Here is a 12,687-nt window from a genome sequence, read left to right on the forward strand (position 1 = left end):
AAAGGGTAGACCCTCGGGGGGGGAGCTAGCAATTCTTATTAGCAACACCTGCTAATTTACTACAAAATGTATTTATGAGGATGCCTCTGTAATAGCCATTGAACTAACCCCTGGTTTACTATGTGAAAATTCCTTATCAATCATGTGTATTTATTGGAATAGGGGTACAACTACGTTCAATAAAATGACTGAAACACTTGACACAATTCTTGAAAGTGCATTTACCCGACACGCACATCTGGGTGTCGTGGTTGGGTGTGATTTTAATTCTTCCTGCATGTCTTATAATATGTGTATTGGGCGGAATTCTTTAAATGCTAGTAATACTATAAAGAATGGTAAACAATGGGTGAACTTCTTCCGTAATTGGTATATCCAAGCAGTCCCCATTTGCGATAAGGGCCCAGCCAATAAATGGTCACGAGGAGGATTGTATTCGCATATAGATCATTTTTTAAAATCCTCGACACCACATAATTCATGTGATCTAATTTACATAAAAAAACTGGGATTTGGTGCCCACCATGCAATCGCTCTAAAATTGAAAGTAGATTGTTGGTCATTTGAATCCAATCAGGTCTTGACATTGGTGGAAAATGATCGGGTAGGTCTTTCGGTCAGATGGAATCCCTCAACTTGTCATCAGTTGACAAGACTAATCAAAGTTAATTCGGAAATGAATACAATTGTGACAGACTCATATCTTGATCCAAGCAGAATTGATTTACTCATATCTGAGAGGATTGATTACCATCTTATTGAGATGGTAAAGAAAACAAAATTAACATTGTATAAAAAACAATATATACATACCTTTAATATAGAAATCTTTTGAATATTTCAAATAAAGAAGTGTAAGAACTATAAGATTTGTCAACTTTCTAAATTAGTTCTTCAACCGCTCGACTACTACCTCTTAAAAAAAGAACATCCTTGTTAACTATAAAACTGCAGTGAATAATTTAAAAATCAAACTCTACCTAAATGACAATCAAAATATGATGCACCACTTACTGAAAAGTGATACACGGAACATTTGGTCAATCCTCAGGATGATAAATGATCCTAAAGAGAGTCTAAAGGAAAATGGCATATCAGCTGATGAGGGGGCTAATTTCATCAAGCCTACCGGTCCAATTTTCAAACTATGCCAGAACTGATCTTCGTAATGCCCTAGGTATTCAATCTTCCTTGTTTCACGAAGATATATCTAGGGCAATTATGAAACTAAATCCCTCGAGGGCTGCCGGCCCTGATGGTATTCCTGCATGTTTATTTAGATCTAATACCTGTTTGTGTGTAATGATCCTAAAATATACATTTGATGCTATATTTCTTTCACAAGATATTCCTACCCTCGGTCAACTCACTCCCAAGTGCCACTGACCCCAACCTCCTTGTCGAAGTATACAATAATACTATGTCTGATGCCTTAGACATTATTGCACCTGTCAAAATGCGTAGAAGCAAACAGCGCGCACATCTCAATGCCTGGTTCACGCAACAACTTAAAAACCTTAGCCTACAAAAAAAGAAAACTGGAAACCTTATAGCGCCACCCTCCTTCAGAAGAAAATAAGCGGCACTTGGCCGACTTTGCAAATAGCTACAAAAAGGAAGTAATTTGAACTAAAAAGACCTTCATACCGAAGGAATCACTAATGCGAGCTCCAACACCACAGAACTATTTGTGATTTTACGAGAAATTGAATTCCTCATGCCTCCCATAGACAATGTGCCCAAGGAAAAACCATGGTGCACAAGCATACAGAATGCTTTAGCTAACAAAATAATATCACTCCAAAATAAGATTGTTGATAAAAAAAGCCTGCCCAACCTTGAGTTGCAATCTACCAGCCCATCGAATCCTCTAGCACTCCAGAACCATTCAGATTTTGGACCAAAAAGTTTTGTGCAAACACCTGGCCTCGGCTGCCCACGTCTCGAAGGACACAATAGCCTGGGTCCAATCCTTCTTAAATAACAGAACAATGAGAGTGTTCTCCCCATCAGCATCTGCAGACCCTATCCAGACTACATGCGGCGTTCCACAAGGATCTTGTGTATCGCCGACCATGTACATTTACAAAACCTCCGTTTGACAAATTTGACTGGCTGGGTGTCACCTACACTAACTATGCAGATGACACCCAGATCCTCATTCCACTTTCGGGCAATTATGGCAAGGACACGGCTCTGGTAAATCAAATCTACCTCCTCATTCAGGCATGGATGCAACCCATGGCCTCTGCCTGAATGATGACAAAACGGAGCTCCTGATTCTTCGATCAGCTGTCAACCTAAAAAAACTGAACTCTAACTACGCTGCCTTCAACATAGATGGAAATACAATCAAGGTAGTTAAAGAAGTGAAAACTTTAGGCTTTTACCTCAATTCCACTCTAACCCTTAGTAAACAGGTAAATTCCATGGCATCATCATCTGCCTACATGTGCAAGCTAATTAGGGCTTGTAGGCATTTTCATCCAAGGCTGGCTGCATTATCCTTGCTAACGCACTAATACTCCCAAAATTGGATTATTGTAACGCCCTATACCTAGGTGCCACAAGTATATCCTCGACAAAATCCAAATCTTACATAACAATGCACTAAGAACTGCTCTGAACATACCCAATAGAGAACATGTGTCAGAAATCAGAAGACAACACCACTGGCTGAAGATAAATGACAGAATTTAGCTTAAAACAGTCTCCCTTACTTTCAAGAGCCTAAACAATGCAGCACCCCCCTACCTAACAAAAAGAATAGTAAGAAAAACCTCCACCCTAACCTCTAGAGCAGCTAACTCCTTCTGTCTGAATGTACCCAGATTCAGACTAAAAGTTCTTTTATACCCTTCTTCTCTCTCTCAGAGCTGACCAAACCTTCCTCAGCTTTAGACGCAATACCCTAAATTGGCTGCGATCCAATGACATCTGATCTTTACTGTACTCATACTTGTAATTCTCTTACTCACCTGATATTTGCCACCTACTGTATACCTGTGTTATAATCCTCCTGATGAATTTACTACACTTATACTTTCTTATCTCTTACTCACCTGATATATGCTACCTACCGTATAATTCTGATGTATTCCTCCGGAATAATTTCTGCTGCCCTCCTATCTCCATATAACCTTTCATACTATGTAACCTAAGCTTTAAGTATCCTTGTACTCATTGCACCCAGTAACCTACGCGTTTGGTGCACCTTACAATTTAACAAAAAAACAAACAACATATATGTAATATCTGACAGCATTTAATAATCAACATGTAGATTGTTCTATTGGACTTTGGCAACAAAAATATCAAATAAACTTAATTTGTGAATGCTTTTTTTTCTCAAAGAATACTCATATCATGATCACAGTACCGGTCCCCCTCTTTATTAATACATTATGAAATATTCTCATTATGTTTCTGCAGTGTCTGTTTGTACTTCTCTTACCTGAACAACTTACTCCAGCTTCTCTTCTGTGCGTTACGCAGTCATTGTTCCCCCAGCCTCCATGTGGACATTGGGAGAGAGAAGTCTCGTTTCCTCTGCAGTGGACATTACTCAGCCAAATCCTCCGGGTGCCTTCACCAAAGACACCTCGACGTTCTATTATTACTCGTTCAGGTGACCCGCATCCAAGCTCTCTGCAGACCACCTCTGCATTCACGTAATCCCAGCCAATGCTACACACCACTCCCCATTTGTTCTCGTGTTTGATCTCCACCCGCCCGCTGCAGGCATCACCGGCATTCACCAGACGGAGCTCATCAGCACCACCTGTGAACAGAGGGGCAGAAGGAAGAAGACTTTTAATGAAGCGACTGAGTGACTATGAATGAGTGTGAGGAGGACATCTACCCCAGGTGTACACCCCGCCGTGTTCTCATTGTTTGCATAGAAATGCTTGCATGAAACCAGATGGAAATAGATTTCATTCTAACTCAGGGCATCATATATCTGAAACCAGATACCGTGTTTACTGCTTGCAAACTTGCAAATAAAAGGTTTAGAATCATTTTTGAAATAATATCTTCAAATTCTTTTCAGCAGGGGGTGCTTTTGTTGGAAGTAACTGGTACATTGTCTGAAATAGTTTGGTCTATTTGAAGGCCAAGTTTACTGTTAGTGCTGCCACTCAGTTGCCATAGTTGTGTGGAACCACAAACATATTACTTCAATGTTACAAATAAAATGTTTTACAGGCACTGCAGCGCCTTCCATGTGTGGACCTTGTTTGCATAGAAACATTTTAGAATTCTCTGGAGCCAGTAAGGGAAAATATTTGGTGGCTATATTTTGTATTTATTTATTATTTGTATCGCGTACCAAAACCTGAGGTAACTGGGTGCTTGAAAACCTTAGTTGTTACATACAGAAAGTGCAATATAGTCATATCACAGTCAGGTGTAATAACAACAATGAGGGACACTGGTTACAGGTGGGTCCAGCAGAAGCTCATAGCCATAGAGTCTGGTATGACAGACTAAAGATTAACAAATCATAAGTCGGCGATGGTCAGTTTACATGGAGGAGGCCTTATAGGGTGGAGATTTATTGCTTAGCCAATTTTTTTATATTGGCTTCAGAGGTGAGGAAGGAAGGCTCCTGTCTTCACTGACTCCAACGACCAAGAGTTCAAGTGGAACCTCACCCCTCTGCGGGCCTTAGGCCCAACCTGATGACACTGCATTGTTTTTGTTTTAGAATAGCTAATCCGCAGACCTTTTGCAGCACACTGCTTGTCAAAAACATCCAACTGGTTCTGCAGCCCCTTTGGGGTTTTGGACAGCGAACCAAAGGAGGCGTCCCAATCCTGGAGCATCCAAACGCAGGAACCATACTATTGATATATAATGAAAACAGCAAGGGGCCAGAACACACCCCTGCCTGACACCAATACCAATAGAAACTGGGTCTGTGGTCTCTCCATGCAACCCCCAACGGATCTGTATGCGCTGTTATCAAAATACAGTGCCTTAATGGCCTTAACCAAGGTTAGTGTGATACCTGCTTCCTCCAAGGCAACCCATTAAAGATCCCTATGCACAGTATAAAAGGCGGTTTGGAGATCAACAAACGCACGGAACAAGCTTTGGCAACTTAAGGCCTCATATATCCAACTGCCTGTGCCCCCTGATAAGCCTCCTGAACTCATCAAAGCTGCTCACCTATTACTCACCCCGTGTGTTAGGCAGAATTCCCCACCCGGGAGGATAGCTAAGCTGCAATGTGCTCGTCTTTTAAGCAAGACGGTTTGAAGCAACACAGGTTCGATCCCCGGTGCACACTCACAGTATTTAAGCATGTTATAAATATGCAACTAAGACAAAAAAATAAAAACAATTATGTAACTAAAAAAACAAACAATTCCTGTAACAGCGCCTTTATGCCCGCGGGCTGTGTGAGCGCTTTAAAAATGCAAAATAAATAAAAAAGAATTAAATGCAGTACCCCTTGGGAACACCACACACAATTAAGACTACACGTGTCAGTACAAATTCACCTTTGGTACAAGCCTGTGCTACACAGTAAAGTGGTAGCGATGGCCGAGCAGCCAGACATATCTCAAGAGCAAGTGAGCAGTATCAATAGTTACACAAAGGACAGCAATTACCATGATTCAAACAAACACTGAATCAAGGTTTCTGAGTAAAACAATATACATTTATTTACACATTAGTTGTATAACATCTCACTAAAGCAAAGCAGTTGAAAAATCACACTCTTAATACACCACACCACTCCCAATAGATTCTGGACAAGTTAAACAATGGCACTTCAGTAATTTAAAAAGGGAGGGAAAGACACAGTTAGGTAAAATTTGGGCAGCACCAACAGGTAAGTAAGCAGGGCAATCTAGAAAGAGGAACTACAGTGATGGAATCACATCAACAGGCTTAGGGCCAAAGTCAATAGGACAAAAGTCTTTTGCTCAAGATCACACAGTTCAGGGTAGTTCACGGTTAAGTCTTTGTCAAGAGTTCCAGATGGTTGGCAGAAAAGTTAGCTTAAAGAGTAGAGAAGGAAAAGCCCTCATAATGGCAAAAGGTTTCACACACCTTCACCTTGGCTAGACAAAATGAACAACCGGATTTGCACATTACCTTTAAATGGAGACACTTTAGCTCAGGCGGAAATTCCTGGCAGTGCCTGCAGGCTCACGGTTCCTGAAGCAACTGTCACACTGACATGAAGTAGGAAGCCTGGAGGGTTCTGCACTGCCCAGGGAAGAAACCAGCAGCAGAGCAAAGCAACAAATAAAAGGTGCGCTCCTTAAAACCCAACCAGGGTCCGACCTTCCTGGCTATCCGGTTCAGTGTAGCTCTGTACAGCAAATTCAAACAAAGCAGGGATTCCTGGCTTGCAGTTTGGCCAAACTGTTTGGTCCCACCAGCTCAGAGGAAGACGATTCCTGGTAGACCTTCGCTGTCGTTGGAGCTTGAAGATTCGGTCCTGCAGTTGGGCTTCACCGGGCGGGTCAGTCATTGTAGGGATCCTCTTCTGTCAGCTCCTTGTTGTTTCTTTTGTTCCAGTGGCAACTCCGCCTTTCCAGACCCAGAGACCTGCTTTATATGCAGTTTTACCCCATTCACACAGCCTGGCTGTCAATCACACAGCAGGGTGGCTGTCCAGCATCATGAATTACAATTAACAATGAATGAGTATGTGTGGCCACAAGGACAAGTGTTAGCACAGTCAAAGATGTATCGATCAACCAACATCTGACCAAAGCTCCACCCTGATGAGTTCAGCTGACCTGAAAGCATGACGCTGGCACCACGTGGACCTCCGCCAATCCTGGAGCACTGGGCCTATCGATTACATAGTGTCTAGTCTTCACCACCCAATCTCCACAACTTATGTGCCCTTTAGAGCTTATGTCATCTATGATGCAACTTTGTAATACATGTGAATGTTTGCTGATGTTTGGCAGAGCGCTCTTGGAGTGTGCAGAATGCTCTTCTTGCCCTATATTGATTTACATAAACTTTACTTTTTGACTTCACCTGCACTTGGTCTTGGTCTCATTCCCATCTGGGGTGTGTCCATCATTGACTCTCACTGGGGAGTTTTAAATGAAATGCCTTTTTGGGGGACGCTCACTTTCACATTCTAACTCAGTGCATCATATTTCTGAGACCAGATCACATGTTTACTGCTTGCAAATTCGCAAATGAAAGGTTTAGAAATATTTTTGAAATAATATCTTCAAATTCTTTTCAGCAGGGGGTGCTTTTGTTGGAAATAACTGATGCACTGTCTCAGATAGTTTGGTCTATTTGAAGGCCAAGTTTACTTTTAGTGCTGCCACTCAGTTGCCATAATAGTGTGGAACCGCAAACACATTACTTCAATGTTGTAAATTATATTATATTTTGCAAATAAAACCTTTTTTAATGAATCGAGAGCAATAGATTGTTTTTCAGGCTCTGCAGTGCCTTCCAAGTGTGTACCTTGTTTGCATAGAAACATTTTAGAATTCTCTGGAGGCAGGAGCGGAAAATATGGGGTGGCTGTAACACATTGCCCCTTTCTTTCACTTCTTTTTTTGGCTAGACCAAATACTTGTTGATTTTAAATTTGCCAATGAAAAGATTTAAATCCCCTTTAGAAAAGTGAGTGCACTCAGTGGTTGCAAGTGTAGGTGTAGTAGTTTTGTAGCAGGTCCACCTACATGTTAGTTGCATAGAAAAGCTTTAGTATAATTTGGAGGTAGGAAGTGAATACATTAATTTAGTAGCTAAACCAGATTGTGCAATTGTTTGTGCCTAATAGGTGAACATATTTGCAAATGAAGTGTTGGAATTGTTCTTAGTTAAGATGCTCTAAACATCTATGAAGAATGATCCTCTTTTTGTGGCCATTCTCCGTATGTGCTTCTTGTGTCATGAATATTAGAATGTGTTGGTGGAAGGATTAGATTATATTCCATGGTTGTAGGTCATTGTACCATCCTTTGGGGGCAGGACCAAGCATATGTTGCTTTTACTGTTAAAATAAAACATTTATTTGCAAATAAAACATCTCAGAATGATATCAGTAAATGAGCAGACTCAGAAATCAGTTTAGGCAAGGCTATGCCTTCAGTGTCTGCAAATGAGGGTGTTGTCTTTTTAAATTAAGTCAATATACTTTGTAAAGGAATATCACATTTAGTGGCTGTAACACAGTGCATCAAGTTCCAGTGGTCATACGAAACGTGTTGCTGTTACTAGGGAAACAGTACACGCCCATTTAAGAAGGAAGGACCAGGGCCAAGGGAGGGCACGTGAAGGCGGAGGAAGGGGAGGGACAGGGAGGAAGGGAGGTCAGTACGTGTAAAGTGGAATAATGAGAAGGTCATGAAGATGTATGGCTCCTGCATTGTTTGTACAGGGCACACAGGGAGGCCAAGCTAAGGGCGTAACAACTGGCGATGAGGAGACGATGCATCCCAAGCAGTGTAGAAGGTCGACAAGGAGAGCCCGGCAGAATGACTGGGAAGCGTGCCCAGCAGTGAGGAGGGCGAAAGGTACCCAGCAGTGTGTGGAAGTGATGGCCGCGTGGGCCAGCAGCACAGAAGAGGTGAACTACACTGCAGTGCGACTGCATAACGGACGAGAGGTGCCCACAGGTGGATAGGCGACCATGTGGAGCCCAGAAGCATGAGCCGCAACAGAGGAGCGGCCCACCTAGTATGCCCAGCTGCAAGGAGATGCGGTGAGGAAGAAGAGGACCGACCCGGTAGAAAGAGCAGGCAGAGTATGAAACAAAATAGAGGAGCAGCTCCTGTGCACAGCCCTGGCCCACCCAATCCCCACCCTGCAAAGGACATGAGCATCAACACGTTTCACCAGCCACTGCAGTGGGAGAGAATAGCCTGAACTCATACAAGTGGCACTAACTGATCAGTAACGCCACAACCCACTATAAAAAGTGCTGCCATAAGCAGCAACGGCCCAAAAACCAGCGACCACTGACACACGCAAATGCCCATATGGGCCAAAGACTAACCCAGGCCCAGGGACACAGTGAGGTGCTCCCAAGCGCAAGAAGCCAGAGTACAAGACATTGAAACATCCACGCATTCTGGCAGCAAAGGCAAGCAGGACACGTGACATGTGTGGCCAACTGCACCAGCCAGTACCTAGGTCACACAGACCAGCGACCATGCGGTGCAGCAAGGGATGATGCGGGCCACCCTAAATAATTACCACGCTAAAACTGGCCCCCTGATACACCACGTCCCATGGCCAGCGGTACGCCACCAAAGGCAGCCTCCCACAGGAAGACCCCACAGTCATACCACACCCAAATACCCGGGTTGGAGTAAAGGAGAAGGTCCCATAATGGTCGAACAAGGCCCACCACCAAGAGAAAACGCCCATACAGGCCAAACACTATCACAGGCCCACGGACCCCACACGGCCAAGGACCCAAAGGAGAGCACCCAGAGGCATTCCGAGCAGCTACAGCACTACCATACACAAGGCGCACAGCTGTAGTGAATGGCACCGGAGCACCTGGCTGCTGCAAGCAGATAGCACCCATGAAAGAAGCAACCAAAAGGGTGGTGCAGCTGGTCCATCACACCAGCAGGACCATTGCACCCGGTACCACTGCAGCGGCAAATAACGCAAGGAGCCGACACCACAAGGACCCACCAAGATGGTGGACCAAGCATAACAGGTAGCTGATGCACGGGCACGTGCCCTCGCAAACTGAGTACCCGCGTCTCGTGCCAAGTTTCTGCGGTGACCCGACCCATTACCCTTGCACCAACACCACGATCAAGGCCACAGATGGGAGGAGTGGGTCAAAGAATTTGAGGACTTTATGAGGGCAGTAGGAGACAACGACTCGCCCAACAAAATGGGTATATTCACCAATCTTGCAGGAAAGGAGATCAAGGGGATAATGAAACCGATTCCTACGCAAGAGAAAAGCATGTATCAGCACTGCCTTGCCGCGATCAACAGCATCTTGAAAGTACTCCCCAACAGGGATTATGAACGCTATCTTATCGACCAATGCATGCAGCTCCCTCATGAATCCATAGGGGACTTTGTCATTCGCCTGCAGAGAAAGATCCTTCATCGTGACTTTGCCAACTCTAATGATTAAGAGGCGATCCGAAGATCATTGAAGGGTGCACCTCGTCGATACTTAGAAAGCACAAACTCAAAAAGCCCCTGTCCCTACAAGAAATTGTTGACCTAGCAGGAATACATGAGCGAGTGGACATACAGGCAGTTGCCATTGAAAACACCAAAAAGCGTGACACCATCGCGGCACTTGCAGTAGGACAGCCAAGGTACACTAGGACTACAGGACCCTGGAGAAAACAAGGACTCAAAAGCCCACAACACCAAACCCTGAGCGTCAAAAAATGCTACAGGTGCAGATTTGAGTCCCCACACAGACGACCATGCCCGGCTGTCATAGATGTATGCGATGTGGCCAAGAAAACCACTTCCAGGTGAGGTGCATAGAAAGACTGCATGTACCCTTCGCACACTGACCAGCACCACCACCAAGGCTGACCAGAACAAACAAGAGGGCCCAACGACCTGCTCACACATGGAAGGGACCTGGAACCGCAGCCACAAGAGAGGTACCTGATACTGCCATCGACATGGTCAGATGTCATGAGGGCCATCAAGGCCATGAACATCAACTCATCCAGGTGTCACTCTTATGCATACAACTATCCTCTCAGCCCACGCAGGCACAAGCACCTACTCTACCCTGAGTTAAGTCACGCGGGGAGGTATGGACCTGATCAGGAGGATGGCACACAATCTCAACCCATCCTGTGAGACAATCATGAGTCATACGAACATCTTGAGCCTTACAAGATGCCGAAACCGGGGGTGGTGGAACCACTACCACTCTCATGGTGGGTGCACGGGAGAATATGGGAGACTGATAAACATCACTTCATATGACACCATGGCACCCAAGGTCAAGGTCCGGATTGAAAACCTGCACAAGCCGTTTGTTGGGAACGCAGAGTCTACAGTCAATGTCATGAACGAGCAACTTATCAAACCAGAGAGGAGGCACAACTCCTGGGCAAGTCCTGAGCCTATGTATTCCAGGGGGGAACATCACAGCCGCTACAGCCAAAAGGATAGTCCCACTGTGACCCAACTCATGGAGACCACAAAATACCCACCCCCATCCACATGGTACCGAGTCCCACCATAGGATGCAGCCGTCTCAACCATCGGACTACATGCCTGAGCAAGATGCTGGAGAGACAAGGGAAACCAAGCAAAGGGCAGACCGCAAACAAAAGGCCAAGGAGCCACAACTCCTGATCAAGGAGACTGCCATAGAGTGCCAGAGACAATACAAAAGGAAGGATTCACAAGACTGTGCAGATCTCCTCCTCTTGACAGGGGACAAAGGACGCGTGATTAAAACGATGGGGGACCACTGCGAGATGACGCCAAAGGCCTCTCTATTCCACAAGTTATACCTGAAGGAACCGGAACCAAAGGAAGAGCCGGCTGCCGAGGCGGAGGGAGCAGAGGGTAAATGGGCAACACTGCAATGAGAAAATGCGGGCGAGACCTGCGGGTTACCTGGCAGGCTTCATCGGACTGTACGGAGTTCCCAACGGCAGATTGAACAAATGTAGCCCGGGAAGTCTCATGTTAAGAGGGGGGAGCGATGTTACCAGGGAAACAGTACAAGCTCCTTTAAGAAGGAGGCACCCGGGCCAAGGGGAGGGAATGGGAAGTGGGAAGAAGGGGAGGGACAGGGAGGAAGCGAGGCCAGTACATGTAAAGAGGAATAAAGAGAAGGTCATGCAGCTATATGGCTCCTATGTTGTTTGTACTGGGCACATGGGGAGGCCCAGATAAGGGCGTAACGGTTACCAGCGATAATGAAAATACCACATTTTATAAATCTGTTTGGAAATAAAATGTGTAGAATTCTTTCAGTGACTAACATCTTTAGAAATATTTTGAGTTAAGTCTATGCATTCAGTGTCTTCAGCTATGTGTACATTCCCTGTTTAAGTCTGAAATCTACAGACCGACTGCCCGATTCATGGAAAAATTTGCATGGAAAATAGGGTACTTGCACACCAAAGAAGCACTTAAATCTCTGTTTGTCGATTCATGGAATCAAATGCGTGTTACTTTTACACGACTTGTGTCCAGTTCTCACAGGATCGACAAATCTCTGTGAGCCGTCGAGCGCCTTGCTCGAGACACCACATTGAGCATGGACAAGGTCTTCGCAGAGGGCGGAGTAGGGAGTGGAAAAATTAAGAAAATTAGGAAGAACACGCGAAAAGGTGTGCGTTCCGGGGACGGTCTGCAGGCAGTACCTTGCACACCCACAATTGCACAACACAAGACATATTCATGGATTCTAGTGAGCAGCCTCTCGTCATGGAAATGGCCATGCAAATCCCTCGATCTCTCCGCCACCCCAAGGCAGGCGTATGAACACATGTACATAGGAATCACAGCAAGGTGGGTTTGCAGGTTGTATTTCGGGGTCATGTAAGAAACCGGGGTTCTGATCTAACTTAGGGGTGTGCATATGCAGTGTAGCGGGGTGCAGGAACATTTTACAGGGGTTTGCATGCAGATTTCACAAGTTAAGACCGAGTTACACATTTTCATGTGCATGTTGTTGTGGTGCGGGCAACAGTTACGGGGAACACTGCACAGGATCCCGAG

General features: G+C 44.9%; 1 protein-coding gene across 1 annotated transcript in view; it reads right to left on the minus strand.

Annotated features, from left to right (window-relative positions):
• LOC138498429 (scavenger receptor cysteine-rich type 1 protein M130-like) overlaps positions 1-12,687 on the minus strand; it is a 950,335-nt gene that overhangs the window by 44,864 nt on the left and 892,784 nt on the right. Inside the window, exon 14 of the mRNA XM_069622185.1 lies at positions 3,455-3,781. Coding sequence (XP_069478286.1) covers positions 3,455-3,781 — 327 coding nt within the window. The remainder of the gene's footprint in view (positions 1-3,454; positions 3,782-12,687) is intronic.

The sequence above is a fragment of the Ambystoma mexicanum genome, chromosome 5q (assembly GCF_040938575.1).
Source record: "Ambystoma mexicanum isolate Mex_15411 chromosome 5q, UKY_AmexF1_1, whole genome shotgun sequence".
Lineage (NCBI taxonomy): Eukaryota > Metazoa > Chordata > Amphibia > Caudata > Ambystomatidae > Ambystoma > Ambystoma mexicanum.